This window comes from Equus caballus, chromosome 1, assembly GCF_041296265.1.
Source record: "Equus caballus isolate H_3958 breed thoroughbred chromosome 1, TB-T2T, whole genome shotgun sequence".
NCBI lineage: Eukaryota > Metazoa > Chordata > Mammalia > Perissodactyla > Equidae > Equus > Equus caballus.
The window spans coordinates 147,720,996-147,748,324 of NC_091684.1; the positions used below are offsets into that span (position 1 = coordinate 147,720,996).

A 27,329-nucleotide genomic window follows, 5' to 3' on the forward strand; every position below is an offset into this window, starting at 1 on the left:
TGGCATTCTGGGAGCCAGGCAGGGGGAGAAGGACTGTGGGTCCTTTTATTCAGTTTATGGACTTTTACTTAATTTTTCTGTTTTCTCTCAGTACCTCATGCCTGCCTTTTGCCATTCCTGGCGTTCGCAAGTCTAGACTGTCTCCAGTTCAGCAAGTTAACAGCCTTTAGCCTCTGTGGTAGGGGAAAGGATAGGTTGTGTAAGTTGTGGAAAGAGCATTTAGATTCCTCAGCAGTCCCTTGTGCTTCATTTTTACCTTTTATGTACTGGATGTGGTACTGAATTCCTCCAAATACCAGTTCTTTTAGGTTCTCTGAGTAAACGGATTCTCTTCTCCTTGCACTTCCCACTCAGCCATTTAGTTGTAACTTCTTCCACACTGTGAAGTCAGTTTTCACTCTTCTAGCCACTTTCCATCTAAAAATTTGTTGCGATCTCTTTGACAATTAGTATGCTTTGGTGTTTCATCGGTCTTTGTGAGTGAAAATGTTTTATTTCTTTGCCCTCATTTTAGCAGGGTTTTGGGAGAGTGGGGAAATAAATATATGTGATTAATACGCCATTATCAATTTTCACAGAATTGAGTCAATCACTGTAGTTGTTAAGAGCTAGACCTAGATTTGAATCTTCACACTTACTGAGGTATTGCTTTGGATTCTCTACTTAACTCATGCAGTCTCATTTCTCATTTGTAGAAATTGAGTTTATAATATCGAACACGAGGATTAAATGAGATAGTGAAGGTAAAGTTCTTAGTATGCTACCTCACACATCATATGTGCTCAGTAATTGGTAATTGTTATAAACTGTTAGGTTGGCCTCTGGCTTACTGAAGTTTTATTGTATTCTTTCCTCCCCATGAAACATTTAAAATAAGCAAAATATTTAATTTGTCTGTCATTTAATATTACTTGGTTTAACAGTTGGAAGGGTTACCGTGACTCCAAATATGAAATGATAATTTCACAAATGTTTTATCTGAGTGTCTGTACTTACGTTTGTATAAACACTGTGAATGCAACTTGTTCAAATTCAAGTTGTGTTTTACTCGTTTTCTATTCAAGTAATATGGCCCATATTTGAAAGACAGTCTAAGGAAAACAGGTATTGTTCTAACTGGATAACTGTTTCATGGCCTTGATTCAGAAGCTTTTGATACACTGAAATTCTTACTGATTTTTTAAAGAGAATTTTTAAAATTCTGCTTTTAATTATAAGAATTATTCTCGTACATACTTTAGATTAAGAAATTGTTTTTCTATTTCTTTAGTGTATCAGATTGCACACTTAAGTGCCTTTTATCCAGAAAGTTTAGTATAATAAAAGTTGTTTACTTTAAGCATAGCCATGAATATAAAAGAAAAATATTATTAATCATTTCAGGAAATCGCAAGATCTAATATGGCTGAAGGAGAAACAGAAACATCGACTTCTGAAAGGTAAATATAAAGAAAAACTGAATCTCTTGAAATTCAAATAAATGACACTTTAGCTGCATTATTTCAGTTAATTGGCAAAGGGCTATTTAAATTTTTGTATATGTGTTACTTTCAGTAATAACTTTTAAGTATAATATTTTGAAATTTTAATACAACAAAAATATACTATAGATCCTTAGTTTTGAAATCTTTTAAACATGTTGAGTACATTTTATAAATTGTTAAATTTTAAATGTACTTATTAGTAAGTAAAATGTCAACAGATTTTAATTGCCCCTATTAAATGACAACACTTATAAGATGCTACAAGTTACAAGATGGGGACAAATTGCAAATAGGTAATCTTACATTTTTTTTTTTTTCCAATATTTTAAAAGAAGATACTTCTGTGGTGGAATCTCAAAAGTTTCAAAATTCAGGGATTGGTTTTTAAAAATTTAATGTTCAGGTCAAACACTAAAGAACACAAGACATTTCACAATCTTTTTTAGTAAAAGAGAATCCAGCATTCTAATTAGAACTTTATTTCAGATAAAGATAATTTTATTTTGTTTTTTAAATTAAATATTTTCCCCATTGCTTTCTTTATGCTGTATACTTACAGTACATTGCTTATTAATCTGGTGAGAGTAATCTATTCCCCCTGAAAAGCAAATTAGGGAGTAAGGCCTTATGAAGGTGTTTCTTAGACTTTACTAGAAAAATTATCTAGCACTTTCTTCACCCAGCATTTTTCCTAAAATTGTGGGGGAGTTGTGAGGGGAGGAAGTTAACAAAAATTCAACTAAGGAGTTAGAAAAAGCAGACTAATCACCTCTATATTATTTAACATTTTCTGTAAATTGTAAGTTAGTCCAATAAAATCTAAACAAGAACAAGAACTGTACAAATTTCAATGAGGAAAATATTGTAATTATTTTTGCAGATGATGTAATTGACCTGTAAGATCCAAGAAAATGAGCTAAGAATATTGAAATTAATAAGGGTATTAATTAAGGTAGCTTGGTGTAAAATCAAAATCTTTTGTATATACCAGTAACATGTGATTACAAAACATAATGGACAAAAGAGTTAATTCATAATAATAACAAAAATGAGAAATGTGCAGGATCTAAATGAAGAAAAACAAAAATTAACTGAGATAGGAAATAATATATTAATAACTTGCATGATAGGCCATTTTCCAAATTAATTTATGGGCTTAATTAACGTTTAGTTGAAAATCCCAATGGGATTTTGTTTGGACTGACAAAGTTTAAAGTAAGATTCATATTTTTCTGTTTACTAATACCATAATTGATTTAATTATTGCCATCATTAGATATTAAGTTTTTTCTGTATTCACTGTTTTAATGAACATCCTTGTACAAATATCTTTTACATTTTTAAACAATTAAATTTAGGAAGAAGAATAGTAGAATGTAGGTGATTTGCTTTATTAGATAATAAAGTACATTGTTAATGTATAATTGTTAAGACTGTGTTTTATTGGCCCAAGAATAGTCTAAAGACAGATCAGAACAAAATAAACACCACAGCAACAGTCTTATAAATATAGATTAGTAAATAATAAACACTACTTGATAGCACTGCTTTATATTTCGGAAATTCATTGGGAAAAAGTCTAAATTCCATGTGCATTAATATAAGAAATAAGATGCAAGTAATCATTAAATTTATTTTTGGTAAAATAAGCCTCATTACATCTAGATAAAGGGCTGGAGGTCGTCTTAGAAGTCTTCTGTTTCTAATGTTTTATTATTCACTAAGTAGTTTCTGTTAACACACCAGGGCAAGAGTAAACACACGGATACACACACACTCAGAAACATCTATGTATACAAACACACGCACCTATATCTATGTATGTAAGCATAGCAAATTGTATATTTACATATATTTTTTAGTCATGTGTTTGTCTTTTTATATTAGGCTAATAAAAATTAGAGAAATGTTTGTGAATGCTTATCTGATTTTGCATAGGGAGACACTAAGCATAAGAGGATAAATCGTAAAAGAAAAGTGGTTTTTTTTCAAATATATTCATTCCTTATCTATACTTTTACAAATTAATAAGAATGCTTAAATTTTACTAAAAACAGGGAAGGGTGTGAACAGATGGAAATTAGAACAAGGGCTAAAACCAATTGATAGGCTCCCCAGGTCTCCTTTTAATATGTGACTGGAGTTTTTCACTCTCTTGCCTGAAAAATGACCACCTCCTAAATTGTAACATCATGACAAGGACTGAGGACATAGATTTTTTTCCTTTTGGGTGAGCAAGTGTGTCTTGACTTTATTTTTTAGAGCATGTCTTATTTTGCTAGTGTTCAAACATACTGTGTTATGAAGGAATAGATAATAAATGGCTTTATTTTTTCAGTAAACAAGATAAAGCTCCTTCAGAGGAAGAAAAAAATGGATGTGATGCAAATGCATTTGAAGGCTCATCAGTAACAAAAAGGGAAGAAAGCGTAACAGTTTCAGATAAGGAAAATAATGCCTGTCTTGAAGACCAGGAAACTGGCTCAAAGAATATCTTCAGTTACAATTCAAGTATTGGTGCAGATAAAATGGAAAAAGAAAAACCAATAGAGCACATTTGTCAGGAAAGAGAGTTGAAGATTTGCCAAGGTTCAGAAAACATAATTTCACGCGATCAGGTTGAAGATCACAACTCTAGTGAAGCTAGGTTTTCCTCGAAGAATTTTAAGGATTTGCGGTTAACATCAGGTGATGTTAGCATTGATCAATTTTTGAGAAAAAGAGATGAACCTGAATCTGTTAGTTCGGATGTTAGTGAGCAAGGCAGTATTCATTTGGAACCTTTGACTCCATCAGAGGTACTTGAGTATGAAGCCACAGAGATTCTTCAGAAAGGTAGTGGTGATCCTTCAGCCAAGACTGATGAAGTAGTGTCTGATCAAACAGATGACGTTCTTGGAGAAAGTAGCCCTAGCACGACAGAGACAACGATAGACCTGGCAGATGAAAAAGAAAGAAGTTGAAATTAATTAGTCATTCTAAGTTTTAGTATACCAACGGTAAGAGCATTTGGAACAGTGCTATCAGGTGAGCTCAGTGGTGCTGTTAATAGAATTCAGAAATAGAAAAATGTGAGGGAGGTCATTCATATACTTTACCAGTATGTTCAACCTAGGTTATTAAAGAAATCAGTTCACCAATAATAGCATAATTAGTATGGATTTCCAAGAGGTTTTTAAAACATGAATAGGATTTTAATGAAAGTTGTTTATAATGGGAAAGTCTCATTTAACAGTTTTCAAGGAAATGGAACTCGATTGCCCATGTGAATTGATTATTAGAATATTAGTTATATTAATAAAGCCTTTGAAACTTCCATCAGTCAGTCCTAAACTAAAAATCCTTATTACTGATGTATCCTTTTCAGTTAACTTAAAGAGATTAGGAAACCACATACCTTTTGGAAATAATTGATTTAAAATAATGGCTGATTGGCATTGTTAATGAAGCCTTTATTTTGAGTATGATGCTGGTAAATGGAGCATGCTTAGAGTGCTAAATTAATTGATCTAATAAGAATTTGGATGAATATAAACTTAATTTTGGATTTAATATAACATTCCAGACTGTCAGAAGCATGTAAACCAAATATCTGAATCTGTGTACCTCCATACAAGTGTTAGCCTGCCAGGCTGTAAGCTTACCTTAATTAAACTTTCAGTGAAAGTGAAATTATGAAAATATAAATTTATATTTGTGCTTTTTGTCAGTGTGTAAGCTGTGCAGAACTCCCTTGATGTACTAGTTGTATAAAGTAGAAACCCATTGTTGAAACTCCTGTAGTTATTATGCTTTTAATATTGTTTTAATGATCTTCTTTAGAAATAGACCCATAAAAATGGTCTGGAAACCAAACCAAAGTATGGTATAATGTAGATATTGTAAAGCAGTAAACTGAAAACATGTCCTGGCTTGAATTCAGCCATGTTTTTCTTTAATTGTAAAATAGAAACTTCAAATGGGACCTAAAGCAGTGATGTAAGAAATTGGTTTGAGATATTTAGCCTAATTTATCCATAAGATGGCTGCTAAATTGGTTTTTCAGTTGTTTTCTATCATCTAGAAAATAATAGATATAGAAATGAATAATATGAATAACAGTAGTTTGCTATGAAGTACTACTAAACTTTTATTTAAAATGCTACATTTTTACTTCTTAAAATTGGCTTTGAATTCTTAAATTTTGTTTCACTGAATGTTAAATGTTTTAAATGGCTATTAAAATTCTGCTGTATATAGTAGTTTTTGAGTAAATATTTGCAATAAAAATCTGTCCCTGAATAATTTTATTTTTCAGAAAACTGCTTGAGTCGGATTACCTTTGGCGCCTTTAGAAACTATATAGTCAAGGAAATTTCATGTTAAAGTTAGTGATAGGACTTCATTCTGTATTCTTTAATTGATGCATGATTTATTTTAAATTAGGACTTAAAGTACAGGGGAAAATACTGCTAACATTTACAGAGAATAAATTTGCTTTATGAATTCTTTCAGTTCAAGAGAAATATAATTTAATATTGTAGTTTTCTATCTGCTCAGTAAATTAAAGAGGCTAAATAGGCAAAATATGTTATAGACTTATTTCCTTGAATTTTTTTTGTTGGGGGAGAGGCAAATATTTTCTTCTTTCTTGCTCCCAAGAGAAGATAGAGTGGGGGGACTCATTAGCTGTCACCTTTCACCTTGTTGAAACATAAATCTATAGTGAAGATTTTTTGGAGTAATTTAAACCTTAGAAGAGCAGAGAGGAGAAAAAAAGTTTATGTAAGGACCACTTTCTGAATCTCATTCAGTTGTTTGGCGAGCCTATCACCTAGTGCTACAAAACCCTAGGCCATTGTGCTGAAGTAAGTCTCTAAGTGACACGAACCTCTTTTGAGCTTTGGGTTGTTCCTTCTCCTGCCCCTATGTGCCTTAGAGTAGTGGTATTCAAAGTAGCTGATCAATAACTATAATATCAGTAACTAATAATATCCACTGTGAGAAAAGGAACCTGCACCAGACTGTAAGTCCTTCATTGAGAAAGTCTGGCAATGAAAACAAAAACGTAGTGGAAATAAACGTTGTACTTGGTAAGATAATTAGTTTACATTCTCACACAATCTCCAATCTCATTTCTGATCAGGAACAAACATTTCAGGTATGCAAACCGAACCTTTGAGTAAGCAGTGCTTTAGAACAGGGGTGGGCAACCTTTTTCTGTGTAGGGCCAGATAGTAAATAATTGTGGGCCTTGTGGTCACAATTATTCAGCTCTTCCTTGTAGCATGAAAGCAGCTGTAGAGAATATGTAAATGATAGCCTGTTTTTGTTCCAGTAAAACTTTATTTACAAAAACTAATGTTGGCTGGATTTGGCCCGTGAACTGTAGTTTGCTTATGCCTGCTTTAGAGTGCTTAGACTCCCTGAATGTGATATGACCAGTGATGCACTCTAGTGACTAAGAACTACCTACCAAGGTGCCTTAGTATATTATAGTTCCCTGTTAACTAACAAGAGAATTATGATTGATTATAAGTGCAGTTCAATGACATTAAGAAGCATTATGTTGATTTTGTGGGATGCACTTTTAATTTACATTGAAAATCTCAATACTGTATTTATTTGTGTTATTTCTTCCCCTTTGCATCTCTCCAGTGTTTTAGGGAGGAAATTTGAATTGATCTCACCCCATAAATTTTTTAAGAAATTTAAAATAAACATTTTTTAAAAGGAACTGACAAGATATGAGTTACCTTGTTTTGGCTCTAAGTAAAAAGATGAGGAAATCAAATATCTGGATAATTATTTACCTAAGGTTACAAAGCAAATACTTGAACTCATTTTGAGCTGATTCTAAAGTTAGTGTTTTCTACCATACCTATAGTTTCCAGCATTTATATTGAATGTCCCTTTTTAAAATAAATTACTTTTTGCAAATAACCTTCCCACTGATAGTACTAATTATAGTTTTATTTATTATTCCTACAGTGATTATATGTATATGGAATGGAGGACTTCTTAACTGAAAAAAGGGACCTAGTGATCTCTTATATTAACAGAAATTGAGAAATTTTACCTCAGGAGGAGAGCTTAGTGAATTACTTTATTAATAAGAAAGATAACATGTAATTTAAAGATATACTTTATATAATAATTATAGAAGTTTTAACATCATTACATTTTTGTAGGCTTCTGTAATGTTATTTTTTCATTTCATAGTTGACACGATCATTTTTATTCCATCAAAATTGTTATTCTAAGACCATTCACTTATACTGACTTCAATGAAATGGGACTTATATAGGTATATAGGTACTAAACAAGGATTGCAACTGTTTGCTTTTTACTAGATTACTATAACACTAAGACTTTTTTTTCAGCTAAGATATGAATCACTTAATTTACCTATTTCTAACCATTAAAAGACAGAAACAAGTATTTTTTTTAATAAGGCACATCTGCAGATCCATATAGACAAAGTGAATAGTCAAATAGATTTTTTAAAGTCATGGCAAGGTTTAATTTTCAACTTCAAAGCTATAAATTAAAAGATACTTCACTCGGATTATCTTGAAAGGAATTAAACACATCTATAGCAACAGCTGTAACATAATAGAAGGATGAGGTATCCTGCATGAAATTACTTTTACAGTTAGCTAAAGGTAAGTTTTAATTGCTTGTTTAAAGTATTATAAAATCCACCTTCATTATTAAAAAACTATGTTAAACATAATTTAGTCTTCTTTGATGACAATCTGTCATCATTATGAAGATTATTAGATGAAGCTATAAGTGAAGCCAGAGCTGCCGATGTTAATGGCCTGAAAAACTGCTGATCAAGGAAGTTACCTTGGATTTTGGTCTCTAGAAAATGCTCCAGGTACGTCTGGTGTCATATGACTTTTCCAAAAACAAAAAAGAAAAATTGACTGCATTACTCACCCATCCAGCCTCTTTTTTTTAAAATTGAGGTACAATTAACATAACATTATATTAGTTTCAGGTGTACATTGTAATGATTTGATATCTGTATATGTTGCAAAATGATCACCACAATAAGTCCAGTTAACATTCATCACCATACAGTTACAAAAGTTTCTTTTTCTTGTGATGAGAACTTTGAAGATCCATTCTCTAGCTACTTTCATATAGGCAATATAGCATTATTAACTATATTTACCGTGATGTACATTACATCCCCATGACTGACTTATTTTATAACTGTAAATTTGTACCTCTTGACTGCTTTCGCCCATTTTGCCCACCTCTTTAGCCCTCCTCCCCTCTGGCAACCACCAATCTCTTCTCTGTATCCATGAGTTTTGTTTATTCATTTGTTTTGTTTTTTTAGATTCCACATATAAGGAGATCATATGGTATTTGTCTTTCGCTGTCTGACTTATTTTATTTAGCATAATACCCTCAGAGGCCATCCATGTTGTTGCAAATGGCAAGATTTCATTCTTTTTTATGGCTGAGTAGTATTTCATTATATATACCATATCTGTATCCATTCCTCCATCAATAGACACTTAAGATGTTTCCGTATCTTGACTATTGTAGATGCTGCAGTGAACATGGGGGTGCACATATCTTTTCATATCAGTGTTTTCGTTTACTTTGGATAAATACCCAGCAGTGGAATTGCTGGATCGTATGATAGTTCTATTTTTAATTTTTTTTGAGGAACCTCCATACTGTTTTCCATATTGCCTATACCAATTTACATTCCCACCAAGAGTGCACAAGGGTTCCCTTTTCTCCATATCCTTGCCAACACTTACTTCTTGGCTTTTTGGTAATAGCCATTCTAACAGATGTGGGATGATATCTCACTGTGGTTTTTATTTGCATTTATCTGATAATTAGTGATGTTGAGCATCTTTTCATGTACCTGTTGTCCATCTGTATGTCTTTGGAAAAATGTCTATTTAGATCCTCTGCCCATTTTTTAATTGGATTTTTTTTTTTTTGCTCAAGTTGTATGAGTTCTTTATATGTTTTGGATATTAACTCCTTATTAGATATATGAGTTGTAAATATTTTCTCCCATTCAATAGGTTGCCTTTTCATTTTGTTGATAGTTTCCTTTGCAGTGCAGAAGCTTTTTAGTTTGATGTAGTTCCACTTGTTTATTTTTGCTTTTGTTGCCTTTGCTTTTGGTGTCAAATCTAAAAAATCATTGCCTTCACTGATGCCAAGGAACTTACCACCTGTGTTTTCTTCTAGAAGTTTTATGGCTTCAGGTCTTACATTCACATCTTTAATCCATTTTGAGTCAATTTTGTGTATAGTGTAAGATAATGTTCCAGTTTCATTCTTTTGCATGTGACTATCTAGGTTTCCCAGCATCATTTATTGAAGAGACTGTCCTTTCCCCATTGTATATTCTTGGCTCCTTTGTTGTAAATTAATTGACCGTATATGTGTGGCTTTATTTCTGGGCTCTCTCTTCTCTTCCATTGATCTATGTCTGTGTTTATGCCAATCCCATACTGTTTGATTACAATAGCTGTGTAATATAGTTTGAAATCAGGGAGTGTGATGCCTCCAGTTTTGTTCTTCCTTCTCGAGATTGCTTTGGCTATTCAGAGTCTTTTTTTATTCTTTATTTTTTGGCTATTTGGATTCACCAACATCTTTTTGTAAATGACTTTTCCCTCCTAAACATTAGAGTAAAACATGCCACTTGTGGAGAATTTGGAAACCATAAACTATAGTTTTAAACTTTTAAAATATTTTAAATCTTTATCCACTACCTTAAAAACATGATTTTAATTGCTCTGTATCAGAAGCTAGCAAACTATGACCCACAGTTGAACACCTGATTATAAACAAAATTTTATTAGAAAACAGCCATGTCATTTGTTTATATATTTTCTGTTCTCCTTTGCACTACAAGAGCATAGTTGTACACAACAGAGACCATGTGACCCACAAGCCTAAAGGATTTACAGTCTGGCACTTTAAGAAAAAATTTGCCAACCCCTGCCCTGTATTTTTATATGGGTATATCATAATTTTATAACCATTCTTTTATTTTCACTATTATAAACACTACAGTAAAGCCCTTAGTTCATAAATTGTGGCCCACATTTTTTATTACCTGTACTAGACTTCTAAGTGTACAATTTATTAGATTGAAGAGTATTCACTTTTTAAGTTGAAAAATAAATACCCATACTTATTTTAATTCTCTTTCCATAATACTTATGGAAAGCTGCTTGTCCCGGCATGAACTCCTAAAAGTTGAGTTTATTCAACTAGATTTTTGTTCTTTGACTCTTCAAAAAAACAAAATCAACTTTTTTTTTTTAACCAAATGTGATTTTCATTCCTGCTATTCACCAAATATTTTTAGAGTGTGTCCCTATAACTAGTTCCTGGCCAGTGAGTTGTAAGAGAAAGTGAGTGATTTCTGGTTTGGGGCATTTAATTACTGATCTGACTCTTTAAAACCCTCTTTCCCCTCTTACATAGTGACTTGTTATATCTGAGATTGTGATTGCTTTGTCAGGCTGGGTTCCTGAGGGACTATGAACGGAGCCTCCCTGTTTATTCAGATGGACATGTACCGAGGGAGAAATAAGCATTTTTGTTTTAAGCTACTGCAGTTAGGGAATTTTTGTTTCTACCGCATAACCTCGTCTATCCCAACTGGTAAGGAATCAGTCCTGAAAATGAAGTGCTGCCATTAAAAAAACAGAAACCAAAACTGACTAGATTGAATTACATTGCACTGGCTTAGGTGGCAGATGGCAAGGCTACATGAGGTGATCCACATTCTGCTGTGGTGAAAGATTTGGTAAACTTGCCCACAATATAGTCATGCACCACGTAATGACATTTTGGTCAGTGACGGACTGCGTATACGCTGGTGGTCCCATAAGATTAGTACCACATAGCCTAGGTGTGTAGTAGGCTTTATCATGTAGGTTTGTGTAAGTACACTCTATGATGTTCACATAATGATGAAATTGATTAACGACGTTTCTCAGAACGTATCCCCATCAATAAGCAACTCATGACTCCACTGAAGACAAATAATATATTTAATAAAGTTGTATTTCTATTGGAAGAGTTTGGATAGCAGAATGGTAATAGTATATTTTGGTTACTATATTAGCTGCATTTGACGTGGTATTTTAAGAAAGAAATGAACTCATATGAGAAATGGTGGGTTTGCAAGTGGGAACAAAGGAGAATAGAAGAAGTCCAAAAATTCAGATACTTGCAGGGTTGGAAGAGGCAGCAACTTCTCATCTGCAACCAGTAAAAGGAGAAGGCTTTTAAGTAACAAAGCTTAATAAATCAAGAATATGGCCATCACGTGAATTATTTAAATTTCTAATCAGGTTAAGGAGAGGCCCCTGTAGTGCTTCTATGTGGAAATTCCTTCGCAGAATTTCTTGGGAAATTTATATATTTTTCCAAATCTCAAGACAAATCAGTCAAGAAATTGGTAAAACAGGAAGAAGTATTGTAACTCCTGTGAGAATTAAAGTTTAGTAATCAATTTAGAACTATTACTGGTTTGAAGGAATCCACTGAAGTCAAACCCAAAAGAAAGAACAGGGAATGCTGTCAAGTGGAGTCCAGGTGTAAGGTCAGCCTTTCCAGGAACTGGAACATGAGCACATAGAAGTGGTCACAATCTTATCACTCAGTCTTACTTATAGCTGTTGCTGTAAGTGTGTGTTCATGCCCTTGACTGCTTCTAATGATGAGTCATTCTTGTAAGTCAAATAAATATTAATAGGTTTATATACATATTGTACTTCATACCAATTCTACCAATGGTGTTCCAAGAACACATTGTGGAAGCAAAATTATTCCTTAAACTGGCAATTTTGTCTTGTGATTCACTGTGGTGCTGTTACCCTTGATAGGAGATCCAAATGTAACGTTAAATTTGTTGGCATTTCCCAGTGTATGGTTATTTGCCAAAGGATACTATGTTTTGAAAATACTTTAACAAGAAACACAAAGAAAAGAAGTAAATGTTTTAGAATATTCTGAAATGAAATTATAAACTAATCTAAATTAATAAGAGCAATATCAATTTCAACAGCCAGACCAAAATCAGGGGGAGCAGACAAAATATTTTCATCATTAAAAAAGGAAAAGAGGGGCCAGCCTGGTGTCATAGTGGTTAAGTTTGGTGAGCTCTGTTTTGGCAGCCTGGGTTTGCGGGTTCAGATCCTGGGTGTGGACCTACACCACTCATCAGCCGTGCTGTGGACACAACCCACATAAATTTGAGGAAGATTGGCACAGACATTAGCTCAGTGCTAATCTGCCTCAAGCAAAAAAAAGGAGGAAGATTGGCAACAGATGTTAGCTCAGGGCTAATCTTCAGCAAAAAAAAATGAAAAGAGCTGTGAAGCAACATGTAACGTAGCAGAAACTTGAAGACATTTTTTGAAATCCTTAGCAACTTGACTAATATCGATGCAAAAATGAAAAAAATTTTCCATGTCTGAAATATTTGTTACAAAACAAAAATAAAGACTATCAGATAGGGCAGTTAATGCATTGTATATTTTTAAATTTCATTTTAAAAATAACTTTTAAACATATATTTGTGTTACTTCCAATTTCTAAAGTGATTTTTATTTGGCATGCATGTTAATGTTCCTTCATTTAAAATGGTTTCTGTTATCAAATATCTATCTCAGGTAGAGATAGCGATATTGAAATATAGTCATGTGTTGCTTAACAATGGAGGAAATGTTAGGTGATTTCATTGTTGTGTGAATGTCATCGAGTGTACTTACACAAACCTAGATGGTATGGCCTACTACACACCTATGCTATCATACTAATCTTATGGGGCCATTGTTATATATGTGGTTTGTTGTTGACTGAGATGTTGTGTAGTGCATGACTATATATAATCTTGTCACAATACATTGGTTCATATTAATAAACCATACATTTATTATTATGTATTTTTTAACAAAATTTCTGAAACATTTAGTATAACTATCACAGAAAAATGATTAGTTATTTATTATGTTCACATAACTTTTAAAATATAAGTATAGAGTTATGAAAAATACAGAATGATGATTCTGTTTAATTTGGGACCTCCTGAGAATTCTCAGAAATTCTGATTCCTCATTCCCACATCCTAAATATTACGTGTCAGGAATTGGGAATACCAATGCCCAGTAAATCAGTTTAGATAGACAAAATGCCTTAGGAAATGGATGCTAAAATGTCAGTCTTCTACCAATGCCTGATGGGCTCAAGGTATTCCAGTTAAGTGTTATGGAGGAACTGAGGGGAGCATGACTTTAAATTGTGCCTGTAACATTGGCTCATTCCTAATTGGAATCATATAAATAAGAAGCAGAATATTTGTATTGTCAAAGAAACCTTGAGCTGAAAGTTTATGACTGTTCAAGACTTAAAATGACCATTGGGTCCCCAGCGTTCTACATGAGGTAGCAGATTAAGAAAATTGATTGGTCCCCGAATAGAACATATTCCCCAATGTCCACCTCAGATGTGGTCAAGAAAGATAAAGAAAAAAGGAAGGACCTCCTGAATGGTGAGATCAATAGCCTTGGACAGCAGTGGATTGGGGATTTCCTCCCAGCCAGCAGAATCAGGTTCTTATCAAGGACTTTTTGCACCCCCAGTGTACAGGGTCCTTGTAGCGGATAATTGTTTTGGGCCACTGACGACTCTGTGTCTCGCATCTTTCCTTTTCTGAATAGAAGTGTTTATTGCAGTTTTCGATCTGTTTCAACCTTGTATATGTAAAGGACAGACAGCTTCTTAGATCATAGGTCAACAAATCAATAGGAGACTTGTGCATTCCATCCCCAGATTTAGAGATTAGTGGGAAAGGCTGAACTTTCAGCTTGCTGCCATTGATTTAATGGGACTTTTGAGTTGTCTTTCCTCAGAAAAGAAAGAGTGTGGTCTGGCTGTAAGAAGGAGGGTGCACTGAATAACTATTGACCAAAAGGGTGGTCTGTGATAGTCATTTGGGCTATTCACCATTTGGTTGTAGTTCTCCCCAGAGAATCAGACACATAGCAGGATTACGCTTCCCTTATGGTTGGGTGAGGCCATATGTCTGGGTCTGGCCTGTGAATTGTGGGCAAATATGACATGTGTCACTTCTGAACTGGAGTTTTGAATTGCCAATTTGAGACCTTCTAGACTCTTGTCTTTCCTCTGATTTGTGTATAGGCAACATTTGAGATGGTGGTTTCTCTGTCATTTGAGTAACTATGATGAATAGACGAGTCACCATTCCAATTTGCAATGGACTTTTAAAATGAATGAGAAATAAACCTTTGTTGCTTTTAGTCATTGAGTTTTAGGGGTGGTTACTACAATGTTATTCTAACCTATCCTGACTGATAACAACATTGTGAAAATCTTTTTATGCTAGTATCTAAAGACCTATCTCAGAATATTTCTAACCCTTTTTAGATGTCTTGGCGCTTCTGTCTTTTACTATGCAATGTATCCTCTTGCATAGTAATTTTATATTAGTCCCCCTAGGTATTTTAAAGAATCGTTTCATTGCATATTAAAAAATAGTTTTAGGACTTTCACTCCTGGCCAATTTGGAGTAAGGAGGACTGTATATACTCTCCCCCTGAAACAAAATAGTGAACAAAAAAAAGCAGCATGAAACAAAGATTTTCAAGACAGTGATGTCAGGAATGAAAGACCATGATCCATGAGAGACAGACAACAAATGAGGTGAGCCCTATGATTGCCTCAGTTTACTGCCTTGAGAGTTTCTAAGCTGTAGTAGAGGGAATGGGAACTGAGGCAAAAACTGAGAGATTCCCTGAATTAATGAAATAGAACTGAGAATCCAGAGAGACCCAGCGAGTTAGAGTTCTGGGACCAAGTCCTAGAGAGGAGAGAGCTGCACAGAGATATTTGTAGTGTTCAGCAGAGTACTATGTTTTATGTGAAACCACCTGGGATTAGGGAAGAACAATCTGAAAGGATTAAGGGGAATAGTACATGGCACTTTAAACAGGGCCAGAACCTGCATATTTCCACCAGCCAGGATGAAAAAACTTATAATTCATGGAGCACACAGTAGAGAACTCAGGAAGGTCTTGCCTCAGAAGTATGAGAATAATTAGCCCTAGACTGAGCACTGCTCTGTACCCAACTAACAAATCATAAACGCAGTGCCTGAAAAGGTCAAGTAATTTCCACATAAGTGTATTGTATCCCAGAACAAAACTCAAGAAGATGTATAGGAATACAAAAATTCTGAGTCCCCCCCAAAGGTAAAATTCACAATGTCTGGCATCCTGTAAAAGATTACCAAGGTACAAAGAGGCAGGAAAACATGACCAAAATGAGGAAAATAGCCAGTCAAAACTGACCCAGACCTGACATAGATGTTAGAATTAGGACAGGACATTAAAACAGTTAATATAACTCTTCAAAAAGTTAAGATATTTAAAAGACCAAATTGAAGTTTAGAGATGAATTTTTTAGGGATAAAAAAATTACGTTGATGAGATTAATGTCAGATCAGACATAGCAGAAGAAAAGACCAGTGAATTTGAAGACAGAGCATTAGAAACTATCCAGCGAGCTGTGGGACAATATCAAGAGGACTAATGTTTTCCAAACTTGAAAACTGTAAACCAACAGACCCAAGAAGCTCAACAAACTCCAAGTACATGACACATGAAGAAAACTTGTAAAGACAACATAATCAAATTGCTCAAAATTAATAATAAAGAGAAATTTTAAGCAGCCGGGTAAAAAAGACATCTTACGTACAGAGGAACAAAGATAGGGATGACATGAGATTTCCTTAAAGGTACTGAAAGAAAAAAAAATGTCAACCTAAAATTGTATTCCCAAAAGTGCTTTTCATAAACAGAGGCAAAGACTTTTGTGGAATTTATCATCAGGAGACCTGCACCACAAGAAATGTGGAAAGAAGTCCTATGGGCAAAAGGTATCCACTGGGGATCAAATTACCTAACTGTGTTCATCAAATCTTTTGTAGCATTACTGATTTTTTTCCTCCTTGATCTATCAGCTACTGAGAGAAATGTTTTAAAATCTCTGACTCTGGTGATGGATTTATCTATTTATAGTTGTAATCATATCAAATTTTGCTTTGAGATTATGTTATGTACATACAAATTTAATTTATTTTCCTGGTGAATTGAGCCATATGTAGTGACTTTTTTTTTTGAAGATTGGCACCTGAGCTAACATCTGTTGCCAATCTTTTTTTTTCTTCCTTCTTCTCATCAAAGCTCCCCAGTACATAGTTGTATATTCCAGTTGCAGGTCCCTCTGGCTCTGCCATGTGGGATGCCACCCCAGCATGGCCCGATGAGCAGTGCCATGTCTGCGCCCAGGATCCGAACCCATGAAACCCCAGGCCGCCGAAGCCGAGAACATGAGCTCAACCACTTGTCCACGGGGCAGGCCCCTGGAATTGACCTTTAGCTCTAGTAATACATAAAGTTCATTTCGTTTGATACGTCTATACAGACTTTCTTTTAGTTAGTATTTGCATGATATATATTCTTCCACTATTATACTTTCAACTTTTCTGTGGTATTTAGATACATTCTTAAAATCCTCAGACAATCTTTATCTTTTAATTATAGTATCTAGTTTACTATATTTATGGTAATAATCAATTTTGTACATTCTATTCCTCTTGCCTTTTAAAAGTTTTTATCTTCTTTCTTACCTTCTTTTGAAGTATCGTTTTTCTCATCTATTTTTTTATTCTACTGGTGTTGGAAGTTATATACTCTATGTTCTTTTTTAAAAAATCTTTTTAGTGGGTATCCCCAAGAATTACACCATGTATCGTTAATTTGTTAAAGTCTAAAGTTAATTATATTTACATTTTTCCCAAACAAGGACTCAAAACACATTCTTAAATTCCACTTGAGACCACAGGCCCCTTTCTAGAGGTGACCTCTGCCACTCAATTCTAGTCTACCACTGCCAATCAGAAATGCAAGCTCAGAATGGGATACAAAATCTCTTGATTTTTAAGTGCTGGCCAAACATGTGTGAACAAAACAAAAACGTGTTGACAGTTTAGCAGTTATAAGTCTCTGCTAGGGCCTAAGAAAGAGAAAATTTCATCATGGCTTTATTCAAAAGTGGTTGCACCTGTTTTCACAGAGAGCCTAACTATAGACCCCACATGCCATGCTTTTTTCCCTGTTATGCAAGAGAAGAAAAAACTCGTAGCCTCTGGTTGCCGTTCTAGAAATTATACCATATGTCCTTAATTTATTAATAAAGTAAATCAATTATTTTTAACCTAATCCCAAACAAGGATGTAAAAACACTTCAATTCCAATCACCTGTTGAAGAGTACACGCCACTTCTAAGGTGGCAGCTGCGAGTTAGTTGTGGTCGCCAACTGAAACCAGGAATGTAGGCCCAGTCCTTGCTGCTTAATCTCCTGGGTTTTTGTGTTTTTTGGTTTTTTTTTTGGTCTTGGCCAATATGTTCTTGGCCAAATAAACTATTTGCAAACCAGAAATGGCTGGCAAGCAGCCAACTTTTAGCCTCTGCTGGAAACTAATAAAAAGCTAATTATGATAGTCATTCAGTAAATGTTTATTGTGCCCTGTGGTGGTGAATTTTCTGTCAGCTTGACTGAGCTAAGGGATGCCCAAATGGTTAGTAAAACATTATTCCTGGGTGAGTCTGTGAGGATGTTTCTGGAAGAGATTAGTATTTGAAATGATGAACTGAGTAAAGCAGATAGTCCTCCTCAGTGTAGGTGGGAGTCATCCAATCCCTTGAGAGCCCGAACAGAACAAAAAGGCAGAGAAGGGTGAATTTGTTCTCTGCTTGAGCTAAGGCATCCATCTCCTCCCGACCTTGGACGTTGGTGTTTCTGGTTCTCAGGTTTCCAACTCAGAACAGGACTTACACCCCCAGTCTCTAGTTCTCAGACCTTGAAACTTGGACTGAATTATATCGCTGTCTTTACTGGTTCTCCAGCTTGCATACGGTAGATCATGGGACTTCTTGGCCTCCATAACCATGTGAGCCAATTCCTATAGTAAATCTCTTAGATATCTCTCTGTCTATGTCCTGTTGATTCAGTTTTTATTCGGAACCCTGACCGATATAGGTCCCTACAATTGTAATGTGCATTAATCCTTTGTTTTAACTACGTGATGAGTAAAGCTTCCAAATGCTTGACAGAACTAATTCTCTTTAGAAAACCTCACCTTCCCTCCAGGTTTCTCATGAAAAAAACTAACATATTAGTCAAACTCACTCAAATTTACCAACATATTTACCAGTTTCTTGTGATTTGTTCCTTCTTATATTTCAAACTTCTGTCCGTGTTCACTGTCCTTCTGTCTAAAGTACATCCTTTGTAATCCTCTTCAGGGGCAATTTTTAGATTGCGGATTCCCAGCTTTTGCTTGATGGAAATGTCTTTATTTCAGTCCTTGTTATGGAATGTAATTTTCTGAGTATAGAATTATAGATTGAGCAGTAAGTTGCTTTCAGCATGTTAAAAAACCATTTACTTTCTTCTGACGTCTGTGTTTGTTGCTAAGAAATTATTGTCTATCTAGCTGTTGTTCGTTTCTCTCTGGCTACTTTTAAGATCTTTTAGTCTTTTGTGCTCTGTAGATTCATAATGATATGTTTAGGTATGGATTCCTGTTGATTATTCTGATTGACTTATTAAGTTTTTGAATCTGTGAATAGGTGACTTTCTGGAACATTCTCAGCCACTATCTGTTCAAATATTGCTTCTACTCCATTCTCTTTTTAAAACTCTGGTTAAGTTCATGTTAGAATTTTTACTCTATCCTCCATGACTTTTAACCTTTTTTTCACATTCGCTTTGGGCTACATTCTGCATAATTTACTCAGTTCTTCCAGTATATTATCTTTAGCTCTATCTAATTTGCTGTTCACTACATCCATTAAATTTTTAAAATTTCAATTATTACATTTTTTATTGTGGACATTCTCTTTGATTCCTTCTTCAACTCTGCTTGTGATTTACTCATTATTTTCAAGCTTCCCTTTTATGTATTGAAGCATATTAAGCAAAATTATTTTGATTTGTGTCTAAATATTCCAATGTCTGAAATTTCTTCAAGTCTGATTCTGCTCTCTGTTGTTTCTGCTTATTCTCACTTATGAGGTCTTATTTCCTTGATGTTTAGTGATTTCTTTTTTATTGTGATCCAGTGTGTTAGTTTTCCTCATATGGTAATTTTTAGAGGCTTGGAATGAAGGATGTTTTCCTCCCAAGAGTGTTAGATTCTGTCAAGCACCTGGAGGAGATACTAGTCCATTACCACTATTAATTCATGATTTGAGGTTTTGTGGACTACTAAAATAACATACATTCAGGCTGCAAACCTGCTTGGAAGCTAGCTTGTGAATATAAATTCTCAGGGGAATTCTTCGCTCCCCGCAACATGCCACAGGTTGAGATAGATAATTTTTCTTGCAGTCCCAGTGATTGAAGGGGTGTGTGGGTATTTCTAATTCACCCTTACTCTAAGGAGTAGACCTTTGTGATCTCAGCTTTTTAGGACAGTCTCTTATTAGACATAAAAAGCTTTATTTTCCCTTTTCAGGGACAAGGCTGTAGAAACTGATGCTCAGGTCCAGTTCAGCAAATGCACTCAAAGCAGAAGTCAACTTCAGTGTTCAGACTCTGTGTTCCTGCTGTCAAGAAGTTTTTCTCCTGAGTTTTTCTTCTTTCTTTCAAGATTGTGGACCCACTTAAGAACCTTTTAAAAATAGTTGTCTAGACTTTTTGGTTATTTTCAGTGAATTCTGTTCTTGGCTCTCTTTCTTAATTTTCATCAGATGGTTTGGAATTTTCATCTGCAGATTCATTTTCAGTGGAAGTTTTTCTCCTCTTCACCTCTTTTTGTGCTCATCCCTCCCCATTTGGCAGTTTTGTGGTTTTGTTTCTCTAGTCATCCAGGACCCTACTCCAAAACTAGGCCACTGTGGCTGGAAACTCCTGCCCCAAAGTGGTTTGGGGCTACAGCTGGCCCAGCATCTGAGGCAGTATGCAGCTTTGCTCAGGTTTCTGCAGTTTTCTGTTTATCCTACCAACAATGCAGTTGTACAGGTTTACATAAGCAGTAACATCAAGCAGTGATCACAACTCTTTTCACACAGAGAGCCTAGCTCTGCCCTGGTTCCATGCCACGAATGAAGTGCTTTTGTTACATCAGAGAAGCAAAAACTCCCAGTGGCTTCTAGCTGCTTCCTAGACTTAGAAATCTGCAGGGCTGTAGCTTTAGTCACGTCTTAGCACTTTGTTGCCTTCTCTTTCTGACCCAGAAAAATGCTTATTTTGTGTTTGAGCATGAATCCGTCTTTCCTGTTTTAATTGAACCTGTAATCACATATGTAGAGTAGGAGGAGAGTTTACAGTGTGAATTTATAACACTCTTGACCTGAAGAGTTCCTTTCACATTTTTCTAAGTTTTTTTGTTCTCTTTCTAGCTTGTTTATTTGGATGCTTGGTCTCTTTTGAATCACTCTCGTTTCCTAAAAATGAGTTTAAGGCAGTTATTTATTATAGCTAACATTTACTAACCATTTACTATATGGCAAGCACTAGCCTAAAAGTACTTTATATTGATTATTTGCTGTAATCTCCCCCAAAATCTTATGAGGTAGGAACTATCAGTACCTCTATTGTAAATGAGGACATTGAAGCACAGAAAGAATAAGAAATTTGCCAAAGATAATCAATACATAGTCTGTGTCTCAAAAGCTCGAGCTGTTGACTAGAATTAGATCAACCAGTAAAATGATGCAAATATGTATAAAGAAAGAGTTAATAGGTTTTCTTCATTTCTCAGTTTCTTTCCCCTTACCCAACACACCCGAAGTAACCAATGGTAATAATCTGGTGTGTACCATTCCTTTCTTGGTACTCATACAGACATATAAATGCACACGTGTGCATGCATATGTGCACATGCACAAACACACACATACAGATTTGTTTTTATATACACTAAACAGCTCTTTAAACAAGGATTGCGGTAGGGAGGGGAGGTAGATGCCTGGAGGTCTGGGGTGTGATGAAGACTTTTCGCTTTATACCCTATATACCTTTGGCATTTTGAACTATATTAGTGAATTGCCTATTCAATTATACCCTATATACCTTTGGCATTTTGAACTATATTAGTGAATTGCCTATTCAAAAATAAATTTAAATAAAATACCTATTTTAAACCACCAAATTTGTATTAATTTGTTATGCAGTACAGAAAATCAGTACAGGTTGTTTCAAGTTTTTAGCTATTAAAGCTGCTATGAACATCATATACAAGTCTTTGTATGGACATGCGTTGTCATTTACCTTTGGTGAATAGCTAGGAGTAGAATGACTAGGCCATTTGGTTAAGTGTATGTTTAATTCTTTAAGAAGCTGTTTAACTGTTTTCTAAAGGGGCTACATTGTTTTATATTCTCTTCAGTATTACATGAGAGTTCTAGCCGTTTGAAATTGTCACCAACACTTGGTATGGTCAGTCTTTTTAATTTTATCCATTCTAGTGGGTTTGTAGTGATATACAAAGAATGTACTTTGTGTTATTTCAACCTTTGAAATGTATTCAGATTGTCTATATGGTTGAGTAAATGTCAATTTTGGTTAATGTTTATTGTGCACTTGAAAGCTGTGTATATTCTGCAGTTGGATCCAGTGTTCTATTTATATCCATTGGGTCAATTTTCTTAATTTTATAATTCAAGTCTTTATGTCCTAACTGATTCTGTTCTGTCTTTCACTAGGTAATGGGAGTTAAAATCTCGCACTGATTCACCTGTTGCTCCTTTCAGTTCTTCAGTTTTTGCTGTATTGCAACCACTGATATGGTCTCCGTTACTATAGTTTTGTCTTTTTGAGGATGTCATATAAATAGAATAATACCTTGTGTAACCTTTTGACACTGGCTTCTTTCACTTGGTATAATGCCTGTAAGATTCATACAAGCTACTGCGTATGTTGATGGTTCATTCCTTTTTATTACTGAGTAGTATAAGCAATCCCTTATATGGAAAAACCAAGTTTATCTATTTACCCATTAAAGCACATATGAGTTGTTTCTTGTTTGGTGATTATAAATAGAGTTGGTATAAACATTCACATACATATTTTTGTAGGACTATACATTTTGGTTTCTCTAAGTAAATACCAAAGAGAAGGATTGCTGGGTCACATCGTAATTGTATGTTTAACTTCATAAGAAGCTAACAAACTGTTTTCCAGAGTATCTGCATAATTTGCATACCTAACTTTTCACGTTTTACTTAAAATAAATATTTTACCTCTTAAAGTGAAATGTAGACACCTTAACACTATATGTCCCTTTATCCTCCTTGTTTTATGTTGTAATTGTCATACATATTACGTCTACATTAATTTAAAACTCCATTAGATAATGTTATAATTTTTGCTCTCAAACATCAAATATATTTTAAAGAACTCAAGAGAGAATAGCCTATCATATTTACTCAGAAATTTACCATTTCTTTCGCTCATCCTTTATTAACAATGTGCCAAGTTTCTTTCAGGTACCATTTCCCGTTTGTCTGAAGAAATTTCTGTAGTAATTTTTTTAGGTCTGATGACAACAAATTCTCTTAGTTTTTCTTCATCTGCAAATGTCTTTATTTAACCTTAATTCTTAAATAATGTTTTAACTGGATATAGAATTTTAGACAGACAGATTTTTTTTTCCTTTCTGCACTTTAAAAAGTCTTGTGCCGCTTCATGTGGGTCTCTGTGGTTTCTGGTGAGAAGTCAGCAGTCATTTGAATCATTGTTATAATATATGATGATGCGTTGTTTTTCTTTGACTGCTTTCAATTTACTTTCTTAGTCTTTAGTTTTCAGCAGTTTGACTATGGTGTGTTTGTGTGTGAATTTCTTTGGGATTATTCTATTTGGGATTCACTGAACTTAAATCTGTAAGCTTCCGTCTTTTGCCAAATTTGGGAAGTTTTCAGCCAGGAGGAATGCTTCTTTTATTGTAGTAAAACATAAAATTTACTATTTTAACATTTTTTACAATACAGTGGCGTTCAGTACCTTCATAATGCTATACAACCATGACTGCTATCTAGTTCCAGAACTTTTTCATCATCCCAAACAGAAACTCTGTACCCATTGAGCATAACTCCCCATTCCCCCTCCCCTAGCCTCGGGTAACTTCTAATCTACTTTCTGTCTCTGTGAATTTGTATGTTCTAAATACCTCATGTAAATGGGATCATACACTATTTGTTTGTATTATTTTGTCTGTATTATTTCTCTTAGTGTAGTGTTTTGAAGTTTCATTATGTTGCAGCGTATCTCAGACCTTTATTCTTGTATATGACTGAATACAGTCATTTTGTCTATCCATTCATCTGTTGATGAACACTTGGGTTGTTTCTACTTTTTAGCTATTGTGAATAATGCTTCTGTGAATATTTGTGTACAAGTATCTGAGTCCTATTTTCTGTTCTTTTGGAACAGAAAATTCCACCTAGGAGTGGAATTGCTTACTCATATTGTAATTCTATATTTAACATTTTGAGAAATTGCCTAACTTTTCCGCAGTGGCTGCACCATTTTACATTCCCTCTAGCGATGCAGGAATGTCCCAGTTTCGCCATATCTTCGTCAATACATGTTAATTTCAGGGGTTTTGATACTAGCCATCTTAGTAAATGGTATCAGCTATTATTTCTTTCTCTCTTTGTCTAGGACTCTGACAATACAAACATTAGCCCTTTTGGTATTGTCTCATGGGTTCCATATGCTCTGTACTTTTTAAGAAATATTTTTATCTCTGTTTTCAGACCAGATCATTTCTATTGATCTATCTGCTAATTAACTCACTCTTTTTGCCATCTCACTTCTTTTATTGAGCCCATCCAGTGAGTTTTCTTTTTTAAAGTTTATTGTATTTTTACATTGTAAATTTTTATTTAATGCTTCTTTATATCTTCCATTTCTTTGCTAACACTTTATAACTTTCCATTCATATTAAGAGTGTTTGCCCTTACTTCCCGAAACCCTTTTATAATAGCTTCCTTAGTGCCTTGTCAGATAATTCAAACAGTATCAAAGCATAATTTGTATGTGTTGACTGTCTTTTTCTCATGTGAATTCAGATCTGTCTGGTTCTTCACATGCTGAGTAATTCTGGATTGTATCCTAGATGGTGAGTAAACTATGTTTTCCCCCTCTGGTATCCCTCAGCCTGGATTTAGACAGCCTGAAATGAGGAGATGGGCATTGGTGTGACCAGAGAGAGGTTCCAGAGAAGTCTTGTGGTTCAGCCTCAAAGAGCAAGATAGAGGTCCCCCACAAGCATTATGAGACTCTGGGTTTTGTTTAAATCCTATGGAGAATGTTGATATTTTTGTTTTAGCCGGCAATTAACCTGGTTGGGTTCAGGCTGCAAGTTCCAACCAGCCATCTGCGGGTTGTGGTTTTAATGTCAGTTCCATTTTCAAAGGCTTCCCAGTTTTATTCAAATCTGTCTCACATGTATGCTGCTCCATGGCCGTTCTGAGTTCTGGGCAGTGTTCTCTCTCTTAGTTCACTTCTCAGTCTTTGGTATGTTGTTTATGATCAGAGCCACATGTGCATTCCTCAGAAGTCAAACCAGGAGTTCATAAACAGTTTTATCAGGTAGTTGTCAAAAGCTTCTCCCTTTAAGTACTCTCTTCAGTACTTACCAATTCCCTGGGGCTCCATTTTGATCTTCCATCTATAATGCTGGGGCTTTATTTACTTCCTTCTGCCACACAGTTACCATAGCTGCCCCTATGTCTAGGGCTAAGTGGAGGGAGGTCAGTGAGAGTTAAAAAGCAAGAGGGATGACCTCACCCTCTTGAGACTATAACCCTCTAATTGGGAAGTTTCCTTCCCTCAGTTTTTGGTGGTTGTTGAGGACCTCTATCTTGCTCTTCGAGGTTGAGCTAGCAGGCTTCTCCAGAATCTCTTTCTGGCCACACCAATGCCCATCTCATTTCAGGCTGCCTAAGTCCAGACTGAGGGATACTAGAGGGGGAAAACATAGTTTACTCAACACTGATTAATAATACTTCGAATTCTGTCCTTTTGCAGTCCACCTGCTACTAATTACTTTTCAGAGTCCTCAAAAGCTATTCCATGCGTTCTGTCCAGGTCTTATAGCTGCATTCAGTGGGAGAGTCAGAGAGGAGTGTACTTACTCCAGCTTACCCAGAACTGAATCCTTATAATAATTTTGTAATTAAAACAGCAATAGTAAGGGAGATTTGTTTGTTCATAAAAGATAAACCAAATAAAAAAACTTGACATGAAGCATTTGCAATACCAGACCAAAGTTTTCTTGAAACTTTCTGTAGAAATTGAACCTAAGGAAAATTTCAGGTAGACACCAACTTTAAAATTTCACCAAACCAAGAGTAAGTCAGGGATGCCTGCTGTGTTCATCAGGCTTCTTAGTTACATATCGCAGAAAAGCTATACTGTCTGATTTAAGATGAAAAATAGCTTATAAAACAAGTGTTATAAGAAGACAAAAATAACAAAATCAGAAATGAAAGTGGGGAATTACTCCTGATCTTAAAGAAATAAAAAGTAAGAGAATACTATGAACAATTGTATGTTAAAAAGTTAGATAATTTAGGGGCTGGCCCCGTGGCTGAGTGGTTAAGTTCGCGCTCTCTGCTGCAGGCGGCCCAGTGTTTCGTTGGTTCAAATCCTGGGTGCGGACATGGCACTGCTCATCAAACCACGCTGAGGCGGCGTCCCACATGCCACAACTAGAAGGACCCACAACGAAGAATATACTACTACGTACTGGGGGGCTTTGGGGAGAAAAAGGAAAAGAATAAAATCTTAAAAAAAAAAAGTTAGATAATTTGGATAATGTTGACAGATTCTTAGAAACATCACAAATTAACAAAACTGAATCAAAAAGAAGTAGAAAATCTGAACAGAGCTATAACAAGTGAGGAGACTGAATCAGTAATAAAAAATCTCTCAACAAAGAAAAGTCCAGGGCCAGAAGGCTTCCCTGATGAATTCTACCAAACGTTTAAAGAAGAATTAACACTAATCCTTCTCAAACTCTTCCAAAACATAGACAAGGAAGAAACACTTCCTCCCTCATTCTGTGAAGTCAACACTACCCTGAGAGCAAAGTCGTGTGAAGACATCACAAGAAAACTACAGATCAATATCTTTTCTGAATATAGATGCAAAAGTCCTCACCAAAATATTAGCAAGCCAAATCCAACAGCATATTAATAATTAAATTCTCTGACCAAATAGAATTTATCTTAGTTATGCAAGAGTGTTTCAACATGAGAAAATAAACCAGTGTAATATATCACACTGATAGAATGAAGGAAAAATCCCACATAATCATCTCAACTGATGCAGAAAAGAATTTGACAAAATCCAACACCCTTTCATGACAAAATCTCAGAAAACCAAGAATAAAAGGGCACTTCCTCAACATGATAAAGGATAATGATCAAAAACCCACAGCAAAAATCATACTCAATGGTGAGAGACTGAAAGCTTTCCCCCTAAGATCAGGAACAAGACAAGGTTGCCTGCTCTCACAACTGCTATTCAACATTGTTTTGGAAGTTCTAGCCAGAGCAATTAGGCAAGAAAAATAAATAGAAGGCGCTGAAGTAGAAAGGGAGAAGTAAAACTGTGTCTGTTCACAGATGACATGATCTTATATATTAAAAATCCTAAAGAATCCACAAGAAAGCTACTAGAGCTAATAAACAAATTCAGCAAAGTTGCAGTATACAAGATCAACATGCAAAACTCAGTAGTGTTTTTATACACTGCCC

At 34.9% G+C, this 27,329-nt stretch overlaps 1 protein-coding gene across 6 annotated transcripts in view; it reads left to right on the forward strand.

The window, feature by feature from the left end:
• ZNF280D (zinc finger protein 280D) overlaps positions 1–5,765 on the forward strand; it is a 117,340-nt gene extending 111,575 nt beyond the window's left edge. For all 6 annotated transcript variants that reach the window (XM_023616835.2, XM_023616825.2, XM_070236100.1 and 3 more), the window contains 2 exons: positions 1,384–1,439; positions 3,823–5,765. In XM_023616835.2, the coding sequence (XP_023472603.2) occupies positions 1,384–1,439; positions 3,823–4,447 (681 nt within the window). In that variant the 3' untranslated portion in view covers positions 4,448–5,765. The remainder of the gene's footprint in view (positions 1–1,383; positions 1,440–3,822) is intronic.
• Positions 5,766–27,329: the final 21,564 nt, after the last annotated feature.